Source organism: Etheostoma cragini, chromosome 16 (assembly GCF_013103735.1).
Source record: "Etheostoma cragini isolate CJK2018 chromosome 16, CSU_Ecrag_1.0, whole genome shotgun sequence".
Taxonomy (NCBI): domain Eukaryota; kingdom Metazoa; phylum Chordata; class Actinopteri; order Perciformes; family Percidae; genus Etheostoma; species Etheostoma cragini.
The window spans coordinates 12,826,513-12,848,349 of NC_048422.1; the positions used below are offsets into that span (position 1 = coordinate 12,826,513).

At 39.3% G+C, this 21,837-nt stretch overlaps 1 protein-coding gene across 2 annotated transcripts in view; it reads right to left on the reverse strand.

The window, feature by feature from the left end:
• Nucleotides 1–6,662: 6,662 nt before the first annotated feature.
• rai14 (retinoic acid induced 14) overlaps nt 6,663–21,837 on the reverse strand; it is a 40,738-nt gene continuing 25,563 nt past the window's right edge. Inside the window, exons 8-21 of one of the 2 annotated variants that reach the window (XM_034895580.1) lie at nt 18,044–18,150; nt 17,713–17,897; nt 17,425–17,450; nt 16,341–16,427; nt 15,744–15,833; nt 14,671–14,811; nt 13,958–14,059; nt 11,321–12,025; nt 10,105–10,574; nt 9,498–9,666; nt 9,210–9,377; nt 8,206–8,364; nt 8,049–8,114; nt 6,663–7,771 (exon numbers count right to left, since the gene is read on the reverse strand). In XM_034895580.1, the coding sequence (XP_034751471.1) occupies nt 7,685–7,771; nt 8,049–8,114; nt 8,206–8,364; nt 9,210–9,377; nt 9,498–9,666; nt 10,105–10,574; nt 11,321–12,025; nt 13,958–14,059; nt 14,671–14,811; nt 15,744–15,833; nt 16,341–16,427; nt 17,425–17,450; nt 17,713–17,897; nt 18,044–18,150 (2,562 nt within the window). In that variant the 3' untranslated portion in view covers nt 6,663–7,684. The remainder of the gene's footprint in view (nt 7,772–8,048; nt 8,115–8,205; nt 8,365–9,209; nt 9,378–9,497; nt 9,667–10,104; nt 10,575–11,320; nt 12,026–13,957; nt 14,060–14,670; nt 14,812–15,743; nt 15,834–16,340; nt 16,428–17,424; nt 17,451–17,712; nt 17,898–18,043; nt 18,151–21,837) is intronic. The other variant, XM_034895581.1, reaches the window with a different exon arrangement.

A 21,837-nucleotide genomic window follows, 5' to 3' on the forward strand; every position in this document is an offset into this window, starting at 1 on the left:
AAAGTTACCTGTGAGGACTGTTACGCAAGAACAAGAAGGCTATGTGATCCAAGCTATCAGCTAGAAGCAAAGTCCCATTACCGAAAAAAGACATGCACGGAATAGGTTGAAATTTGCAGAAGGACACATGGACTGGCCAAAGGAGTAATAGAGCAACATTCTGTGGACTGATGAGAACAAAAGTGTTCTTTTTTGGGTCCATGGGCCACAGACAGTTTGTCAGATGACCCCCATGCACTGAGTTCAAGTCACAGTACACTGTGAAGACAGTAAAGCATGGTGGTTAAAAAAATCATGTTATGCATACCAGGGATTGTGGATTAGTTTCAATACATGAAAATACTTGAAGAGTTCATGTTGCCTTATGCTGAAGAGGAAATGCCTTTCAACAAGACATTGCTCGCTTACTGGTGTGTTTTGGGTCAAGTCTTGGTTCCAGATGAACAAGATTGATGTTATGGAGTGGCCAGCCCAATCCCAAACCTCAATCCCATAGAACACTTGTGGGGTGACATCAGAAATGCTGTTTCTGAGGCAAAACCCAGTACTGCAGAGGAATTGTGGAATGTAGTTCAATGGTCCTGGGCTGGAGTACCTGTTCACAGGTGCTAGAAGTTGGTAGACTCCAGACAACACAGATGTGAAGCAGTTCTCAGAAATAATGGTTATGCAGCTAAATATTAGTGCAGACATTCAAAGTAACGCAAACCCTTGAGACATTTTTTCAGTTTATACAGTAAATGTTTGAGTCTGTTTTGATTACTGCTATTTTTTTGAACAGCTTAACATTCCCTTTTCTGTGGCGGTATAGCACAAACTTGATCAATTTTGGTCATGTTTTGATTTGGAATTGAATGTGCAGTGTTCGCAATGCATTGATATTATGGAATTAAAAAACTATTCTAAGGATTTTGAGCATTATTCACTTTTTTAAACACACTGCTATTATTCTGAACATAACTGAAGTTATCATGGTAGAGATTCCTGACATACCAGAACCTCCCCAATAATAGGAGCCTCGATGCCAAAAGCCAAATGTCCCCAGCATTGCTAAGAGGCAGTGAGCACAGTAAAATGTCACGATACAATTATTTAAAACTGCAGTACAACAGATAGTCAGCCAACAAATAATCTCTTGTAGATGTAGACTCACAAAAATGTTGTTTATGGAAAAAAATGAGTGTTCTGAAGAGGCCTGGGCCAGCTCGACTGTATGTGGATGTGTAGAGGAAATGAGTAGATAGTTCTGCATGCTGACCTATCAAGGTATTTGCAAGAGATTTAGGTAGTGTATTCCCAGTGTTAAATTGCCAGTATTTCATTAAATTGAAGCACATTTTATTCATTGATAAGTTTAGGTTTGGTCTCAAGTTGATAACCTTAACCATGAGCTTCACTAAATGGCACAAAATATGTCGACACCTGCAGATTACGCATTTATGTGTTTGTGGTATAACTGGTTCTAAACCATGTGCTGCTATAACCGCCTCCACTTTTCCATAAAGGCTCTCCCACAAGATTGTGGCACTGATGTTATACAGTGAGGCGTGACTCTGTAGGTGGCGCCAGGTGACTCCATTGGACTGGATCAACTAGTGAATTGGGGAAACCGCAGCCAGATTATCGAAATCAACAACAATTGTTTTTATGTTAAACATCTGGTAATTCCTTGATGTGGCTACAGACCCATCCTAGCACCGCTTATGCCTGGCTCGCAGTCAATGTTTGAATTCACCCCTAAGTTGTTTGATGGGGTTTAGGTCAGGGCTCTGTGCAGTCTAGTCCAGTTTTACAGAAATTCAGCACCAGACCAAAAGTACATAAAACTCCTAATGGTTAGGTTTTCTCTTTTTTGATATAACATTTGATATTTTATTGTAGGTACAACTAACCACAGTTTGATCTGTCTCAGAGCAGAGTTCAGCTCCAGCCCAGAAATGTCAAAGGTTGTCACCAGGCAGAGGAACCTCTCCGCTTTGAAGGCTTTACATGTAGTTCGCAACAGCTGGTTACACGACAGCTTTGTCTCACAACTTGTAACGGACACAATGATGTACATTAATAACTATGTCATACTTGGGTAAAGGATTACCGAGTCAAGATGTCTTTAATAGCAGCCAAATTATTAGGAAATACATCTTTAAAGCAACAGCAGAAACGACACATACTGGCAGGTACAAGTAGCAACACTTGAGCAGATAACGCAGGCCTGCACACTGAGACCAAGCACACGGCCTATGACGCACATTTGTGAAAAAGCCATTCAACAATATTTACTAATCCCACAAACCTTGATTGGTAGAAAATACACAGTATAAACAAATAGTTAGCAAAGACATGGATAGAAAATTTAAAAAATGTTCTAAAAGTAGCAATTTGGGAGCTGAAACTGCACGACTTTATTGCTGCGTGCCTAATCTGTAGTGAGTCATGGTTGTCAGTAAACTAACTAGAAAAGTCTCCTCTTCATCAGCAACTTCCTCTTCCCCTCTTCCTGCTCCTCATGCTTCTGGCTGCTTTTACAGGTTTGTGCGCCACTTTGGAGGAGTTGTGGCAGATTAGTCATCCTTCAAGTGATTCAACATATACACTTTTCCCTCTCTCCTTCATCTGCTACTCTTGCTTCTCCATGTTTATTCTCTTGGCCGCAAGCTCTTCTCATTTCCTCAAAGAATGGGCTCCTTCAGCCGCAGTCTTCCTCTCCCGGGCTTCGACCTTCTGTCAGGACTTCTTAACATCGTCTACAATTCTATTCACTTCATTTCTGAACTCTTTATTCCTTACATAGAGTCATTCTAAATCAATTCACCTTTTCACGTTTTTTGTATCGATATATTATAAGCCGTCTTTCTTTTTCCTTTTTTTTGAAAGTGTGTCAGTCATAAAACACCTTATCTGTGCTCTGAGGGTCCTCAGTGTTCCTTTCTGGGTCCCCTCATCGTTTGCTGTCTTTTGGCGTTCTATGGGCTTAATTCATGGACCCCTTTTGAACTGCACTGTCTCTAGGGCAAGTCGTCATTACAAAGGCTCTATTTCAAATTCTAGTCCAGATCAGCCGGATCATCTGTGCTGGATTACAGAGTAATGTCATATTATGTGCAAGATATTTATACTTTTCAATTGGATGTAATTATACCTTTTATCACAACATCTGGTTTAGAATATTCCAATCAAGACAATATTGCAGCAGTTTTCTCAGTAAATCATTACTATTTTTATTTTCTAAATGTTAGTGTTCTGACATTTTCCCAAAGCCAAAGGTAACTTAGTCAAATTTCGTGTTTCTCCAACCAACAGTCCAAACCCCAATTTAATTTACCATCAGAGAGATTTCTTTTCAATATCGTTTGAAAATATTTTAAACAATAAATTATCAAGTTATAGATGATTAATTTTCTATCCATCAATAACAAGTTAATTGGCCAATTGTTTTATTTCTGCTTTTATTAGAAGCAGTTAAGAACATTTGTGACAATATGTGATTTTTTTAAATCTAACTATGAAGACATTAGACATTGAGGGAAAACACAAAAAAGGTCAATTTAACCGTAGTTAATAAACAACAGAAAGGACTATAAAGCAGCCCCATGTTTAATCATTCACATTAAGTAAAGTCAAATTGAATATTTCAGTTTAGCCAAGCAGGGTTCATCCTGTCACTCACAGACAACTATGGGTCCTAGCTGGATTAGGGTCACAGCACAGATCTCTCTCCACTTACCCCCGAGGCCTGAGGGCAGAACGTGTGGGAAAGCAAGATTGACAGGAAGTTGTCGTGTAAGGGCAGAGGTGTGTGTGTGTGTGTGTGTGTGTGTGTGTGTGTGTGTGTGTGTGTGAGAGAGAGAGTAGTTTCCTGCGTGCATATGCGTCTGTGTGTTCTTGCCCAGCAGGCAGAACACAGGGCCAGGTCAGGAAACGAGGTAGTTGTGCCACCGGTTAGAGAAAACACAACGGCAGATGAATTACCCAGAGTCGGGCTGGCAGGACTTCTGAGAGCCAAAGCTGAGTGGACATTGAGGGAGGACAGAGTGTTGACATGGATGATGATGCGCCTAACCCAACAGGAAGATAATGCACCTGATTTTTATTTTTTATTTTTCTACTATTCAACCCCTATTTCAAACTTAAAGTGTATTTTTCTTACTCTAAATCTTAAAGTGGGTAGAGCAAATGCATGCACTTAGAGAAGGAAAGAAACTGAACATTAAATATGTATATATGTATTTATATTAGAATTAATTAAAGGAAAACGGCAACTTAAAGTGACTAGGTGTTGGAATACCCCCAAGCTAGCAGAATCACTTCAATTGCTTACTTTGCATAAAGTATCTTTAACTCGGCTGGAAGGATAAAATACAAGTTGTATAAAAGATATTCCCTCATTTGGTGTTTTGATGATGGTGGTGGGATGCAAATATCTTTAAGGAGTTCAATTAGGTTTATGGCTTGTGATTGTAAAAGCAATATTCACATACTTTCCATACTCAAAATCATTTCATGTTATTTAGCTTTTGTACCTATATTTTGTCACCCATCTGTAAAGTGTGAGTGGGACAGCCCTGTGGGAGCAATAAAACATCCAATTTTGGCCGATGCTGCCATCTAGTGGTCATGCATCACAAAAACACTTGCCACAAATATGTTTAGAATAGATAAATCCGAATTGACTATAATAAACAAACAGTGTGGCCTATTTCAGGCTAACAGAGGAACACCTTCTGTCTGTGCTAGGAAAGGTAAGGAAACCAAACATGTAATGGGCCTATAACAATCACCTTCTGAAGTAAAGCCTTGAATCATTTGTTGTGTCTTGCTTGTTTATCAAGGTCTTTATAGTTGTCCAGTTGAGAACTAGTATTGTTTGTGTGGTCATTGAGTGTGGCAGAAAGATATTCAGAAGGAAAATAGATTGTGTCAGCTGTGTGAACATTTTTTGTATAGGACATGCATTCATAATTTAGTGTAAAATCCTTGAAATATGTAAGCGTGTAATGGTTGCTTAGTTTTAATGCTTTAAATTGACCAACTTTGTCTCAAAAGCTTGTAAAAAAAGGCAGTGTTGTTGTGCTGTTTTAAAATGTATAGGTGAAATTCAGAATCCAGTTCATATTAATCTGTGATGGCTTGCATGCATGCTTGGTGTACTGTAGTTGTATGCATGACACAAAAACTTAATTTCAATCACTTTCTATTCATGCTATTAAGGTTTCAAATTAACTAACGTGACCACGTTTTAAAATATGACATGCAAAACAAAACAGACACACGATTGTACAGTATTTTGAAAATGTATTACTCTGGGCAACAAAGCAGCTGGCAAAGAAGCATTTTTTTTCATGACTACAAAACAGTGAAGAAACAACGAACAGAAGAGTTGTTTCTTCCTTTTCTTGTAACAAAACATTTCAGTCAAGGCCTAGAGAGAAAAAGAGGGAGAGGTTGTTTGATATTCTACAACTTGTGAAATTAAGCAAAAGCTCAAGGGCTGTGCAATTGATCTGAATTGTAATCATGATTATGATTTTGGCTCCCAATGATACCAAAAACAGAATAATCGTGAAAAACTGTTATTTTGCACGTTACGTTTTGCAAGTAAACTCTTATTTTGTCTTGTGTTCTAAAGGAAAATGTTCAAATGGGAAAATTAATGAAGAAATTTAACAGTTCTAGGTGTTTCTTAATAATTCCCACATTTTTTCAAAAGTCAATGAGTAATTGTGTTAAATAACTGTAATTTCAATATTGACCAAAATAATTATTATAATTTTTTTCCAATATCAAGAAACCCTAAAAGACCAGACCTTGCTTCACAGCGCTATATCAGTGCTGGAGTTTGGTCTAGATACACTGCCCATCTATTTCGGGATAGGGGGAATAACACGCTGTCTTTTTTTTCTTTGCACCAATCACAACCATCGTGGGCGGTGCTGAGCCCCAATAGCGGAGAGAGCGAGAGGGGAGGGACTTCAGGCTTTATCCTAGCAATGTACATCTGTGAGGCCAGACTATTCGGGTTCTAACATATCTTATTCGGGTGTAAAACAGTTCAGTAAAAAAAGTTCCTGAGTGTTTGACAAAGGGAGGGAGCTTCAGTCAGTCATATACAAATGAATGTGACAAAAGTTGAACACGTTAGTGTTGGATGTGTTCTCAAAAAATCTCAAACACTATTTAGAAGAAGGGTAAAATCCAAGGGTGTATGGCTCTAAGTACAGTACTAAGGCAAAGGATTGTGATGTGAAAATGCATTTGAAATGTATTCTGTACAGTGTATATCCGTACCTACAAAGAAACACTGAAAGAGATGGGAGCATCACAAATAGAAAGACAGAGGAAAAATATTGTACTGAATCTGGTAAATGTAAATAAATAAGTACAAGGAAGCCTGGTGAATTTGGCATCTACAACTGAGAATTACTGATGTTGATGGTAATTCTCAGTTGAAAGTACTGCAGAGCCTGAATAATACTGAGATTACAGGCAGATAACAGCAGACTCAACTGTTTGCTTTCAAACTACACATTTTGCTGAACAAAAGACCTTAAATGTAAGACAAGAGGAAATGTAAGAACTACAAATCGTACCTCTAACTCTCCTCTGAGTCAAAAGGACAACATATTAAGCCCATCCTGTTGGGCATTTGTTATAACTGAAATATTTGATTTTTGTACTACAGTAAACATCATTTTCAACCCCTTCTATGTTAAATGAGGAAAATGAACTAATTCAGGTGTCACTAGACCAAATAATGCGTTATACTCAAGGAAAAAGGATTTTCATTCACACAAAACAGACACAAAACAAGGCCATCAAAAATACAGCTATCAAACCTCATCAATAAAGTACAGTATTTTAGAAAACATGGCATGGTATTACAATTCAGTAAAATACATTTTTTTATAAATGTTTGTGCTAACAGGAAAATAGCAATACAAACAGTATCAAGCTTTGTCTTCATTGAAGTGCGACCACAAAAACATTTCGATGTGATTTTTGGGCATGGCGTTGAGGAAAGTCACATGCATTGTTAAGCGGGCACAAATAATTTAGTTTGTATCGGGAAAAGGTTGACAACCATGAAACCTTTAGACAACAGGTAAAATAATACTTGCACTGTTGTATCATGAAAAAGATACTTGCAACAGCAGTGCCAACAAAGTCTATTTCTCTAAGCGCACATTGTAACAGAGACCAACCACATCAAACTCAAGTTTTCAGTGGCCTGATTAGTGTGCACATGTATATTTATGTCAGAGAACATATATGTTTGCATTTTTAAGCTTGTTCAACTGCATGTGATTTAAGGTTACTGCAAATTGATAGTTTAGTGTTAACATGCACATTGAGATTATACATTTGGTTGGAACCACTTGCTTGATTCATTAATTTGTTGGCTGGTGTACAGTATCTGTATGCTGGGCTGGGGTTTCCCAAAACCATCTTCCATAGTAAGATTGATGATCTTAAGATCAAGTCGGTCAAAATGACATTGGCAAAGGCAATGAACTTGATTGTAAACCTGTTCCTCATTAACAAATACTCAAGGTTTATCCAGAGGCACTATGTGTTGGCACATAGCACAAGCAACGTGTGAATTCAGACGGAAGGACGTGTGGGGGTCAGCAGCAGTTCACTTCCCATTTTCGTCTACAACATGCTTTTGGGAAACCAGGCCCAGTCGGTCTTAGCAGGCCTCCTTTGCTTGGCTTGGCATCTTGCACATCATCAGGATCTGCTTCAAGGCTTTCTGGACATCCTCATCCATCTGACCCTGAAGGCACACGGCACCGCTTTAGTAAACTAACTAAAATAAATACACAGTATGTGAAACCCAAACTACTATGAGATTTAAAGGGCCAGTTTAATAAAAAAAAACTGTTTGGTTTGTCAATCTGAGATTTCTGCTGACGCATGCCATGGCAAATAAAACCCAAACTATCTGCATGGCTAGATACCACAACTGGAAGGTGAGAACAATATATATTTCTTCAGCATTCGGGTGAACCCGTAACTATTTGAGTTGAAAAAAAATGAATGGATCAATATACCTGGACAGCATAGAGGAGGTGCATCCTGTAGACTGACACTATCTCCTGGTGCTGCTTCTTCGACTCCTACAAAGAAGATATGATGGGAATACATTTTACATTCTAAGTTCAATACGCTCATTTTTCCCATCTAAAAAATATGTTGACCAAATCTTACAGCTAGCTGGTACTGTAGTTGTTTGATTTGTTGCTGCATTGTCTCCAGCTGCTGGCTTTGCTGCTGTCTCTTAGAGGGCGAGCCAGAGCTATAGGAGAGCTGTGATAGGCTGTTTAAGGCATCTTTCAGCTTCCCCACCTCGCGTGACAGGTCATCTATCTGAGAGGAAAAAACAGAAAAAACACACAGTTAATGAAACAATGAACTTGAAAGAGATCAGGCTTGTTCGAGATGAACTGCGCCTCGTCTGTAAAGTGGACAAGAGCAAGCGTCTGCGGCCGGGGGGGGGGGACAGCGAATCGGACAGTTTCCAGCCATTTCCAGCAGCCTTCAAGCTGAACAGGAACTGACAGAAACACTGTAGTTAGATTCCAATTTTATAAAATATTAGACCCATATATCAGCTTGTACAGTTCTCCGATTGTTTCTTTTATTGCAGAGTAGCTGCATGTGATCTATAATCTGAATAAATTTCGTCTCTTTAACTTCTAAACGTCACTATCAGCTACAAATGTGTTCTGTACAGAATAAGCCTTTAAGTCAGATAAAAAACAGTTAAAATATCTTGGATTCAAAAAACAATTAGAAGTTTATATAAAACATGATCATTTTGAGTCAATTCTGAACCAATCAGCTGAGAGTCAGGCGTTTCTCAGCATGCTCTGTCTCTGTCTGGGTCTTGCAGTCAGTGAAAAGCAACTGCGCGGCCTGCGTCTCAAACCTGCGGCTGCCTTGATCTCGTGAGATTATCGCTGCACACGTGTGCATGACGTCATAGCCAGTCAGGATCAAGTCGGACACAAATCTAACCAGCATGCAACGGGCAGTGATCACTGGCGATCACCGAGACTGTCTCAAATTTAGTTTGAATTGTAGCTGAAAAAATATCAAGACCAATTTCTAAATCATGTTTCTAGCCGTACAAAGTTGGACAGACACTACTAAGGTGTAAAGTACTGCAATAGTGATGGTACTTCTACAGTGGCTACCAGGTTTTTACTGACCCTCTTGTTCTTCTCTCGCTCTGAGGCAACGTGGTTCTCCACCAGCTGTTTGAGCTGACACACAGCATCCTGGGACTCAGCCAGCCTCGAGGTCAGCGTCTGGTTCTCCTTCTCCCTCGACATCACCAGCTCCTGCAGGGCCTCCCACTCTGCACGATTCTCCCGTGCCTGAAGATGGATACGAGTGTCAATAGGTATGTTGTGAGAAATGCATGGTTCAAAATTATATCAGGAGAGATAATTAACAGTCCTCCTCTGTAGACATCTGAGGCTCCTCTTTCTTCTCACCTTCTGCCATGCATCAGCCGCCTCCAGAGCCATCTCATCCTGCTTCCTGAGGGCTCCCTGGAGGAGCTGCGTCAGGCGGTTCACCTCACCCTCAAGTTGCTCTCTTGTGGTGTCATGCTCCAGGCGGGAGACTGAATCATCTGGGGTTACATCTTTCTCTGCTGTCAACCTTTTTGTGAAATAGACACAAAGACCATGAGGTGACAAATAGTGTCTAGAGCACATTATTTTCTAGCAGACAATAAAAGCATTAAAGCTGCCAAAGTAGTCCAAATCACTTGACTAGTGATTACCAAATCACTTGACTAGTGATTATTAAGTTCTGATACAGGGTCAACTTTATCAGCCTACACTATCACTACAATAGGAGAGCCCAGCTTCATATCAATCACCTTGTAGGATTGTCAACAAGTTATGGAATAAAAAGTAAAATGTAGTGGAGTAGAAGTATACAATGTAAATACTCAAAGTACATGTAATTCATGATTGTACATGAACAGTGTACTTATTTACAATCCTCCAGTATTATTCTAATTGCTGTAATCTCTAGAAAAAGAAAAAAGATGCATCAATGAACCACATGTGACATCACAGTTTTCTTCCTCACCTGTTCTGAAGGGCTTCCACTTCACAGATTTTCTGGTGTAGCTGCCCTTTCAGGTCCTCTGATTGGCTTTCCAACTCTTTGATGGCATTTCCTAGAGATGACATCACCTGTGTGTGGTCGGCGAGGGTCACAGAGCCCTGTGCTTGAGCATCTGCCTCCTGCCTCAGCAGTAAAATCTCTTCTTGAGCAGCAGAGTGCTTCTTTTCTGTCTCAGCTAGCAACGTCTGCAGCTCCTCCACCTTGCTACTCAGCTCCTGGACCTGCTGCTGTTCTGAGGAGGGAGATGAGGCTGTACTGTTCTCAGCCAGCTGTTTCTGTGCAGCACTTAGCTGACTCTTGGTTTCACTGTAGGAGTGTGAGAGTTCCAGCAAGCGGCGCTGCAGTCCGGCAGTTACCTCGTTTAGCTCAGCTTTCATTTCTTCAAAGTCTTTGGCTGCAGATTCAACTGGCACTGTGCCCCGCAGAGCCTCCTAAACAACAAGAGACAAATTAAAGAGAAAAAGCATGAAACATGTCACTGACTTCAAGAAGTAAGCCCTGCACAGTAAGCAGAATAAAAAGAATAATCGAAAGATTATGAAAATGGATTAATCAGTATCGAAGCGGTTTCCTCTACGCTCTTCTATATCTTTAAAGAATTCCCTATCAATTTAGTGTACATTACCCACAATGCAACTTGGCCATCGACCATCAGAGATGGTGTCGTGAGTGTGTTGTGCTAGTAGTGGCTAACGTAGCCTCGAGCCACTAGCTTTAAGCAGAGATTAGATCTGGTTAAACTCACTTCTTTCTAACTCCACACATGCAGATAGGTTTCATTTTTGAACTTGTAGGGCCCTACATGAACCATCAACGTGCATGGCGTGAAGCGCCTGGCGCAGACGGTTTAGGGCGTGTACGAATCCACTTTTGCTAGTTTAATGGCGTAAAAAAGGGTCCGTGCGCCAGTCATGGTTCAAAAGGGTTGTACTTGGTGTCCTAATTAATCATAGGTGTGTTTTTGGGTGTAACATGCAATGAATCAATCAGTGTGATCTCCCATTCCCTTTAAAAGCCAGGCCAGTGACATCACCTGACTCAATTTATGAGTTTGTGCAGCTCCCTTAGATGCAGTAGTACTTCCCTAAAATGTGTAAACAGGCTTTGATGTATAAAATTGATGAAATTGCCCTTCCAGTCACAGAGAGGTTCAGAGAGAAAAAAAGCCCATTATTACCTGGAGCATCCTAATCTCCTCTTGTGCCTCGTTGTACAGCGCCTCAATCTGTGCAGTCTTCTGTTCCTTCTCCTTTACGCACTGTCTTTCTGCCTCCACCTTACTGAGCGCTCCTTCCAGCTGTCTGATTCTTTCAGCTGCTTTTTCCTGCTCAGATCCTGATTGGATGAGCAGGGCCCGCAGCTGGTTTACTTCATGTTCAAGTGTGGATGATGAACGTTCCTGGACTTCCTTTTTCTCCATCAGCTCACCTCCTCTTCCCATCTGTACCCTCAGCTCCTCCACCTCCTCAACAGCTTGGTGGTATCTCTCCTGAGTGTCTGTCAGCTTTGCTTGTAGCTCTGCGAGACTCTCCATCAACCCTTCCTGTCTTCCTTTCTGACCCATGCTTTCGACCTCCTCTCTTTCTCTGCCTCGCTCAGGTTTCAGCTGGGCCTGAAGCGATCGGTTTTCCTTCCTGGTTTCCAGCAGTTTCACTTGAACGTTCTCTAGCGCCTGTCGCAACAGTCTGATTTCCTCTTTTCTCCCTCCTTCACTCTCTTCTTCATCCGGTCTGACAGAAACGCCGCCTGAACCGTCTTCCCTTTCCACTTGTTGCAGTGCATCAAACTCATCCTGGGTGGAGTGGAAGGAGGAGTTGGAGGCCATGCTGTTTGGGCGACTGGTGTCCTTAAGGTCCTCACCTCCTTGAAGGGACGGATGTTTCTGAGGTGAGGGATTGAAACATAAAAGTCTCACTATCAAATCAAATCAGCTAAAACCTTTTGACTAAAGTCTGTCATTAGATGAAGGGAACCAAGACCAAGAAAAGCAGTTCTCAAGAATGATTATTATCATAAAGCAGTTATCAAAATAGTTGCCAACCAGTTTTCTGTTTGTCAACTAATCGATTAATCATAGCAGCACTAATATAAAGAAAAAGGAATTTACTGCATATAAAATAGAAATAGGAAAGGGAGGACCATTTGAAAAGAATATTTTTTCCAGTACTTTTATGATGGGTGAGGATTTATTAACTTGAGCTGCTGTAAAATCACTTGTTACACATTTACGTCCATTTATTAATGTGTGTTTTTGAGTATATTGATGATAAATTCAATTTTCAAAACCAAAGTTTCTGATTTGATATTTCAAATTTTTATATATTTTTTAAATGAATAGTTTATATTAAGCTCATATTTAACAGTAACATTTGAACTACTATATTATTTATACTACTTTACAATTTTTTTCTATAATAGTAAAGTAATATCTTTGGGTTTTATACTGTCAGTTGAGTAAAACAAGCTATATAAATACGGTAGATTGCTTTGGGTTGTGGGAAATTTTACTTTTTGACTATTTTCAGATTTTTATAGGCAAATTTATCAAGAAAATAAAGAGAGAAGTTTGCACTAAAATAACAGTAACTTTGGAAGATAACCTGTTGATTTGACCAATAACTCATACTTCTATTATCTTTGGTAATCTTTTAAACTTTTATGTTTCCTTTTGCATTGGGGGAGGACTGTGGATTTTTCCCCCCCCATCACTCCAATTTTGGAATATCATTGGAGGAAGATCTCTTCAAAGCCAGCATGGACATTAGGGATGATTACAGTGACCAGTAAGTCTTTTTATATACATATGGATGTGTGAGTATTGTTTTATTTAAGACAGACTTGGAAATATGTACCTATTGTGCTTGTATTGTCCTTAAAATATTACTTTAATGGACCATTTTTATTTGTTATTAGTATTGTTGTATTTGTGCATTGCCTTGTTATATATTATTAGTTTGCTATAGTTTAGATTATTTGTGTCTCACATAAGGAGTGTGAAGCAGTTGCTTATACAGTGAGGAAAATAAGTATTTGAACACCCTGCTATTTTGCAAGTTCTCCCACTTAGAAGTCCTGGAGGGGTCTGAAATTGTCATCATGGGTGCATGTCCACTGTGACAGACATAATCTTCCAGGGCCATGTATTGCAATTTGGGGGAACAACCTCCTTCCCTCAGTTTGAGCATTGAAGATGGGTCAAGGCTGAGTCTTCCAACAGGACAATGACCCGAAGCACACAGCCAGAATAACCAAGGAGTGGCTCTGCAAGAAGCATTTCAAGGTTCTGGCGTGGTCTAGCCAGTCTCCAAACCTAAACCCAATAGAGAATCTTTGGAGGGAGCTCAAACTCTGTTTCTCAGCAACAGCCCAAAAACCTGACTGATCTAGAGAAGATCTGTGTGGAGAAGTGGGCCAAAATTGCTTCTGCAATGTGTGCAAACCTGGTGAAAAACTACAGGAAATGTTTGACCTCTGGATCTGCAAACAAAGGCTACTGTACCAAATATCAAAATTGATTTTCTCAGGTGTTCAAATACTTATTTGCAGCTCTATCATACAAATAAATATTTAAAAAATCATACATTGTGATTTCTGGATTTTTTTTTTTTTTTAGATTATGTCTCTCACAGTGGACATGCACCTACAATGACAATTTCAGACCCCTCCATGATTTCTAAATGGGAGAACTTGCAAAATAGAAGGGTGTTCAAATACTTCTTTTCTTCACTGTATACAGTGTGCTGCCCAAGCCTTGAGTATGCTCATTCATTGGTTTATGGTTAACCTTAGGACCCTTGATGAATGGGTTGCATACCTTGAGTTTGCTTACAAGTTGCTGATTCTCCAAAGTCAGAGCATTAATCTTGGCTTGGAGAGCAGAAACCAGAGCTGCAGATGCTGTTAAACTGTGCTCGACCTGTCAACACAAACACACACAAACATACATTTACATGCAGGGGCACACAGAGACAGAAAAGCAACGTTAAGGACCACAAGCTACCTACTGAAAAACACAACGAGTTATGACACGTCTAAAGCTTTGGTTAGACCTCCTTTTAAGAATGCCCAAGGTGAAAAGGTTCAGCAATGCACACCTGTCTTTTGTCAGAGTATATTATTACACTTACAAAAGCAGTGATAATTTAAGATTTTAACAACCAGAAAGACTATTAAGAAACGTGTGATACAAAGAAAAAAGAAATCACTAAATTACTAAAAATGAATCAAAATAGCCACCATGCCAAAATATCCATATATATCTAGCGCAAATGTTTTTTGAATTCTCTTTATCCAAATAGGAAGACATTTTAATTAGATTGGATAGAAGATTCATTTACAATATGTTTATATACCAGTAATTACACTCAATGCATGTGCTGTCCCCTACACTGTGTTTTAATGCTCTACTTTTCAAACTAAAAGTCTGACGTCATTTACTTAGACTGCTCAAGTTACCACATCTGTTTTCAAATCTGCTCATCTGTTATATAAATCCAGTCACTATAGTGTTGCCTAGTCATTAATCACCTTTGTATCCAGTGCGGGACCAGTCGCCGTCTGCTCCACCGACTGCTTCAGGTCTTCGATTGTCTCCAGCAACATGTTTCTCTCCTCATGGAGCTTCTCGACCTCCTCTCTTAATGTCGTTCCTCTAAACAGCTCATCCTCCTTTTAAATGAGAAGGAGGTGTGGCGGGACAGAGAAGTGGGAGGGGAGAAGAGCAAATGATTGACAAGGAGAATAAGGTATGAGAAGGAGGAAAACAGAGGGAAAAGGGTATGAAGGTTGAAAGCAAGAATTTAGCTTATTAGTACATGAAATGCTACTCATAAATCATGAGTTAGTTAGGTATAAAATGTCTCTGGAGTGGAATTTTAAGAATGTTGTGTATTTGATGTTACATTAATTTTCTGTTTGTTGAGATTTTATTGAGAGCCTACTTAAAAAAGTAACATACCTAATTGTAAATTTACACCTTTTAATATAAAAGGTGAAGTTGCTACATAATATACTGTATTTTTTCTAAAGATCCTGTGGGTCTTCTTCCTATTACAACTGATACAGTGTCTCCTTCTGATCGGTCAATCCCAGCATCTATGGTCTGTTATTTCAGACGCGGATGTAGTTGAAATGATAGACTCTTGTGAACTATTTTGTGAATCAAGACATTAATTTTTTTTAAATAAATTTTTGTGCTCATACGGAGCTAATACCACATCACAAAGTGAGAGAGAGGAATACAGGGATTGCTTACAGAGCTTATGGCAACAGTGCAAACAGAGCATTAGTTAGCTCTATGTTTAAGTCCCCCACCGGGGCGACCTGGCTATGCTCACCAGCAGTAAAGTTAACCGTCCCGACCAGGACGCAGGCTTTATCAGCTGTTAACCTCTGTATGAGTAGCCATGTAATAAGCCGTGTAATACGCGGGATAATTAGGAGCAAAAAGCAATAATTTACAATTATGACCGCCTTTCTACATTATCCCTTACATAATTATGATAAAATATTTGTACATTTATTGAACTTTTTATTTAAATAAATAGGACTAAGCCCTACAGAAATCACATTGTTGTTTTAATGGATATGCTTTGTATTACCTTGTAGTTGAATCTTTTGGGAGTGTCACTTTTGTTGGATCCTGGGGTCCCAGCAGAGGTAAGGACTGAAGGAGAGGAGGGTCCAGAGCTCTATAGAAGGGTGAAGATGATTGGTTTTTTGGATTTGTTCTCCTCATAAAACATTATCATGACTTGGTTGGAAAAAAAGTTGAGATTTGTTTGTGTGCAGCTTTAAAAAAAAAATGAGTACAGTAAATTATTTATAATTCATAACTTTATAATCTGTTTGTACAAAAACCCCAGGGACAAAATGTTAATGTCCTGCTAAAACAATTAGGTGCCCTAGATATTTGTATTAAGTACATTTTTAAATCCAAACCCCTGGAAAACAAATGGCAGATTAGTACATAAATTAAATGAACACACTACATGAGTGAAATACTTTGTTATACTTAAGCAACCATAAACTAATGCGAGACTGACTGACTGAGAGAACAATAATATAACTGGTATTATGTAAACAGACCCTTAGAGGTCTGACTACTCATTTTATGAATATACTGCAGACATGCATTAAAATAAAGAGTGTGGCATACTGATACAAGCAGACAGATACAAAGAGACACGTGCATTTACCTGCAGTGGGCTAATAGGAGGTGGAGGTGCTTTTCGTTTTTTGGGAGTTGTGATCCGTTCATCACTTAGTTTAGCTACTTGATCATGCTGAGGAGCCAGCAAAAGAGAGAGGAGAAAAAAGGCAAGGAAAGAGAAAAAGAAAGGAGTGATTCAGTGCTGGTTAGTAGGAGTAGGGTCAATCAATGAATGCTACAGTAAGACTTTTTTTTTTTTACAAGCTAATGAAATTTAATATCAACACTTAAGAAACGCTGATACTAAACCACAACCCATGAGTTGTAGTTAGAAAATTAGACATAATTTGGCTTTGGCTCTTCCTCACTATGTGGATCACTATGTGGTTAGACTTTCACTATTAATAGTTGATTAGTTGTAGTAAGTTCAGGTGTTTTAGTAACTTTAATAGCCTGTTTGTAAGGACTTTTAAAGTAAAGTATAGACACAGAGCGCATTGCGCCACCGGAGGGGAAAACAATCTGCGCCATTATGCAACTAATGGCTGAAACGCTAACGAAAGTACCTGATTATTGTATCAACCTATGTCTACCAGCTATATAGATAATATTAGCTATGTATTGGCATGCTAATGCACTTGCAAAAATAATACTATAGCTTTCTGATTTATCCACATTCCACTGTAACACTTGTTCCATACTGTGTACAAAATGGTTCAGCTTAACTTACAGATGTGTAGTTAAAAATTACATTTTGATTTGGTAACAAAATGCATCCTGCACACATAACATTGGGCATAATGTTAGCTTATTGTCAGGATCCCAAAGTTTTTCCATCATTTCTGCTGATTCCTCACGCCTGTATCCAGTTTGTCTAAATGAAAGCTCAGTTTTTCAGTTCAGCAGCATATAAAAACTTAAGTTATGGGTTCTTCAATTTTTTTGGCGCATATCACCACACAGCAGCTTTCAGGCATTTTTCTACTGTTTACTAACAGACGGCATTGATAAGGAGGAACCTTAACACAATACAAGTCAATAGAGAGCGGAGAGTTGTTCTCTCCTCCGGTGGGGGTGGGGCTTAAATGGGCTCTGTCTCTATTGAAAAAAACACCGACTGGAGTTGTTACCTGAGGACTTGTAGGAGACTTTGTATCTGTCAAATGAAAAAAGGAAGAACATCAATAATGTACACAAAAAAATCAAATAAGTGATAACAGAGCTTACTCTAAAGATATTTAAAATTTCTCTACTAGAGGTGACATTGCATTCATTTAGAGAAGCTTGCTCTGAGCATGTATGGGAGAATTCCTCCAGATGGCAGTGTTGACTTTGTGTCAAAACCAGAGCAGTTCAAATCTCTGCACAGAGGTGTATGTGTGTGATTGAGAGAGAGAGATAGTTTGCACAACTCTTACCTGAGACCTGTTGTCTGTTCAGTGCAGCAGTGAGAGCAGTTCTGAGCTCTGAGTTGCCCGACAGATTGATGTAGTGTACAACATCATGGCCTTGTGAATCTACAGCTGACAGATCAGCTCCTCGCTGAACCAAAACTTCAACAACAGAAACGGCGTTAGACTCGCTGGCCAGCATCAAGGCTGTCCTGCAACACAGAGTAGAATAAATATTGATCACCAATGCAACATCTATCCATCATCCAAAAACACAAGTGTCTGTAATCAGTCATCACTACTATTACACATAATTTCTGGATTTTCTGTGTGTGGACCTGACTGTGTGTACCCTAACCTGCCGCTGTTGTCAGAAGTGTTGATTTCAGCACCACAGTCCAGCAAAGTGCTGCACACCTCAGCATGAGCGTGTTTGGCTGACAACAGCAAAGGGGTCAGTCCGTCCTTTGGAACAAACAGACATTGTAACATTAGACATACGACTAAAATCATACTATGGAGGTCGCACAAACACACACCTACATAACATATCTGATGACATCAGGACGTGGGCCTGGACATGAAGTATAGTTAGTGTCTGTGTGGTGAGAGAAATCTCAGATCCATGTGAAAAAGGAGTGAATGTCTCCTAAATGAATTTCCCAGCAGAGAAACAGAAGAGACAATGTTGATATAGTTTCTCGAGACAAGTAGATTTTGGAAAAATCACCGAAATTATATATTTACAGTACAGTTCTAAATGAATGGGCTGAATCAGAGTTTATTGCCTTGAGTTGGGCAACTGAGGCAGTATTTCATGCAACATAATCCCACATTTTTTACCATGGTTGACAGATCGTAAACCCAAGCATGACATTTAACCTAACCATCTATGAACTAAATCAAACCCAAACATTTGATTGGCTGGGCTTGTGGAGGGAGTTGTACAGCCCGGAAGGCCAAAACATCATCTCCACCATTAGTACAACAGATAAGAAACTCAGCATTAAACTGTATTAAAAGACTACTCCACAGGTCATTTATATTGTGAGTGAAACAAAGAGGAGAAAAAATTCCAAAGTAATGTCCAACTGGAGCAGCAGAATGTCAAGAAACTGTAAACTTTGTCAGCAGCTCTGTGTTTTATATTACAAGGCTGCTGCTTCCACACACCACAGAGAACAAAACTATGTTGTGGGTTTCTCTAAGCTCTGCTGAAGACTTTAACAGGCCTGTGTCTGCTCTGCTCAGTCTGTGTTCCTACTGAACTGTTTCTTCTCTGGAATCTAAAAGACAGAAAAATGTCTTCTCATGGTAATAGATTGCGTGTCTGTCTGTGTGGACGAACGTGAGCGCACAGGTGTAAAAACGTTTTTTGTCTACACTTTATTTGAGTTGTGTTTACAACTTGCTGCCATCTTGTCAGTGTAGGGCCAGAAAACTAAATGGGAAACGAGGTAGAGACTGGGCCAAGCTAACATCGAGCAGCAGCCATCACAGCAAAGTGTGATCATTTGAGAGGCCTGTCAATCAAAGCAAATATTCACAAACAAACATGTCCTTGTTTAAAGCTTGATACACTCCTAATGGCACACCAACTTGTGAGAAACAAAATAGACCAGTGTATAATTTTCAGAGAAAGAATCATATGTTTAACTTTCTGTGGTGGTTGCTATGTAGCCATAGATACTGTACACTAGGACTGGGCGACATGGAGGTTAGTATCAAGTTAGTACAACATGTGACACAGTACTTTACTTTAATACCACCTTTTACTCATTAAAAATGACAGAGTGGAAACAAAAGTGATCGTGCTAGCTCTATCACTTAATGTGCTGCTGAATGAGGATTACGCTACTAAAAACCACCGGTTCCCAACTCATTAGCATGCAACCCTATAAAATTATATAAATAAATTTATGAACGTCAGTGAGCTGTTAACTTTTGAAACAAAATGTGATTAGATTGTGTAATTTAATAATTACAGAGGCCTAAAGAAGTTGACAGAATAGTTGTTTTTTTCTTACCTTCTACCCTATCCTGTCATGCAACTATGTACAAGGTCCTCACTCCCGGGTCGTACAACTCCATCTGAATACCACTAAATTTGTATTTTAGTACTAGGTAAGGTAATAAATCACTCACTAAACTTCTTCCTGTTATGTAGACGTCCGCTGGACCAGACTAGAACTTATTCATGGCCATTAAAAAATTTTTACCATACCGCCTAGAATACACATACTGTACATACTCAAATTTATTTACTCTTATGACTCCCAATAAAGACCACATCATTTATCAACCTAACGTAGAAACCAGCGCAGATATGAGCGCAGAAATCCTCTTACGACAGGCTTCACGTGGGATTCATGAAAAACTTGTATCATCCCAATCAGAGCGTAAGAATGGTCGTACATTAATAAATACAGCGGCTCGAAACAATCTTAAATTTAAATATCCCCAACATATATTCTCGGTTTTGAATACTTGCCCCTACTATTTTACGACATGGCCAGTCATCTGGCTCTATCACTACATTTATGGCACCCTGTTTTCCTGCTTGATGTTAGACAGAACCACACAAGCTAAAACAATGATGCAGACTTTTTCTGGCGTGTATAGGGTCCCCCCCCCTCCACCGTGGCTCAAGTGTGTTGGCTATGTGTGTCCACTGTAGAGGTTTTCTAAATGAGACAGATTGGCCATTGTCGATAATTAATCAACTGAGGACTTCATCTTTTCCTCTTACATGCTGCACCGCAATTCCACACTAACTCGAAAACTTGCGTACACAAGGTCAGACCAGACGTGAGATTTTTTTGCAGCCCACGCTCGCATTCAAATTGATAAATGCCGAACTTTGTGTAGGAATCGGTGTACACCCGTCCTACGCCTGTTTTAGGTCGTACGCACATAATTGAGGGCCATTCCCTAGCTGATATTAGTTTATTGCAGATATGAACATGCTTATGTTGTGTGTGTCTGTGTACACACAAACACATAAATAAATATATAAATAAAAATGGATATTACTGCCGGCATACATATTTCTTATGATTAAACTCCCAAAATATCGATATCGGGCTATACTGTATTGTGTGTCTGTATATTACCAACTACATGACTCTCACCTGGTTTGAAGAAAATCATCAGAATCATGTGTATTCCAAATTGTCCTTTTTTGCAGTCTTCCCAGACTCTTTGAGCCATTCAAACTAAAAACATCGATGCCAAACAATGAACAGGCAACATCTGAATTGTGTCAAGGCTGAGCTTTTTTTAAGTAACTCAGAAATATATTTCTTTCAAACTGAAAACATAAGGAAGCTTTTACACTACATAGTACTGTCTCTGAGTGGAATTTAAGTTTACATTTACTTGATTTTCTATAAACATTATTTGTCTGACATATGTGAGACCTGGCAGAGGTTTCTCTGTATATCTTGCTGTGTGTTTATTTAAGTCAAAAATAGATCATGTATAGATATTTCTTACAGCCATGATGCATGCCTGAGGCTAACAAGCTGGCATGTTCTGCTCAGTAAAGAAACAGCAATATGTTCCAGAGGACTTTGTGGTTCTCAGTCTATATGTCCGCTAACAGCAAGAAAGAGTAACAGAAAGAGTTTCTCACATCTCTCACACAAATTTCCAGATGTTTATAGCTGGAAAATAAATGATCCCATTTTGTCTTCATTTTAAGAGGAAACAGCACTAAAGCATCGTCTTTTAGCTTCAAAAACAGCTTTTGGATTGATTAGGAAGAAATGTTTGAAGACCACATGAAATGCCGCAGGAAAAGACTTGCCTTCTCTAATTGTAACTGGCAAACACTATACGTTAGTCTTGAAATCCTTACAGCCAGACAGTGGTACAAAGTGGGAGCGTGAACCAGTTTCAAAAGCCACAACAAAAGCTTCTGACAAGTTGTCAGAGGCTTAAACGAGCATGACCTGACTATACATTTAAATTAGAAATAAATAGGCAACACATTTCTCTTCTCTCACTTGCTCTCTTTTTCTAACACACACACACACACACACACGTTGGGTAAAACCACAAGCATGGAGCGTCACTGCAATGGAGACCACATGTCTGCGGCTTGAGAGCAGAGTTCCCACAGTAGACTGATCCCCTACCTCACACATACAG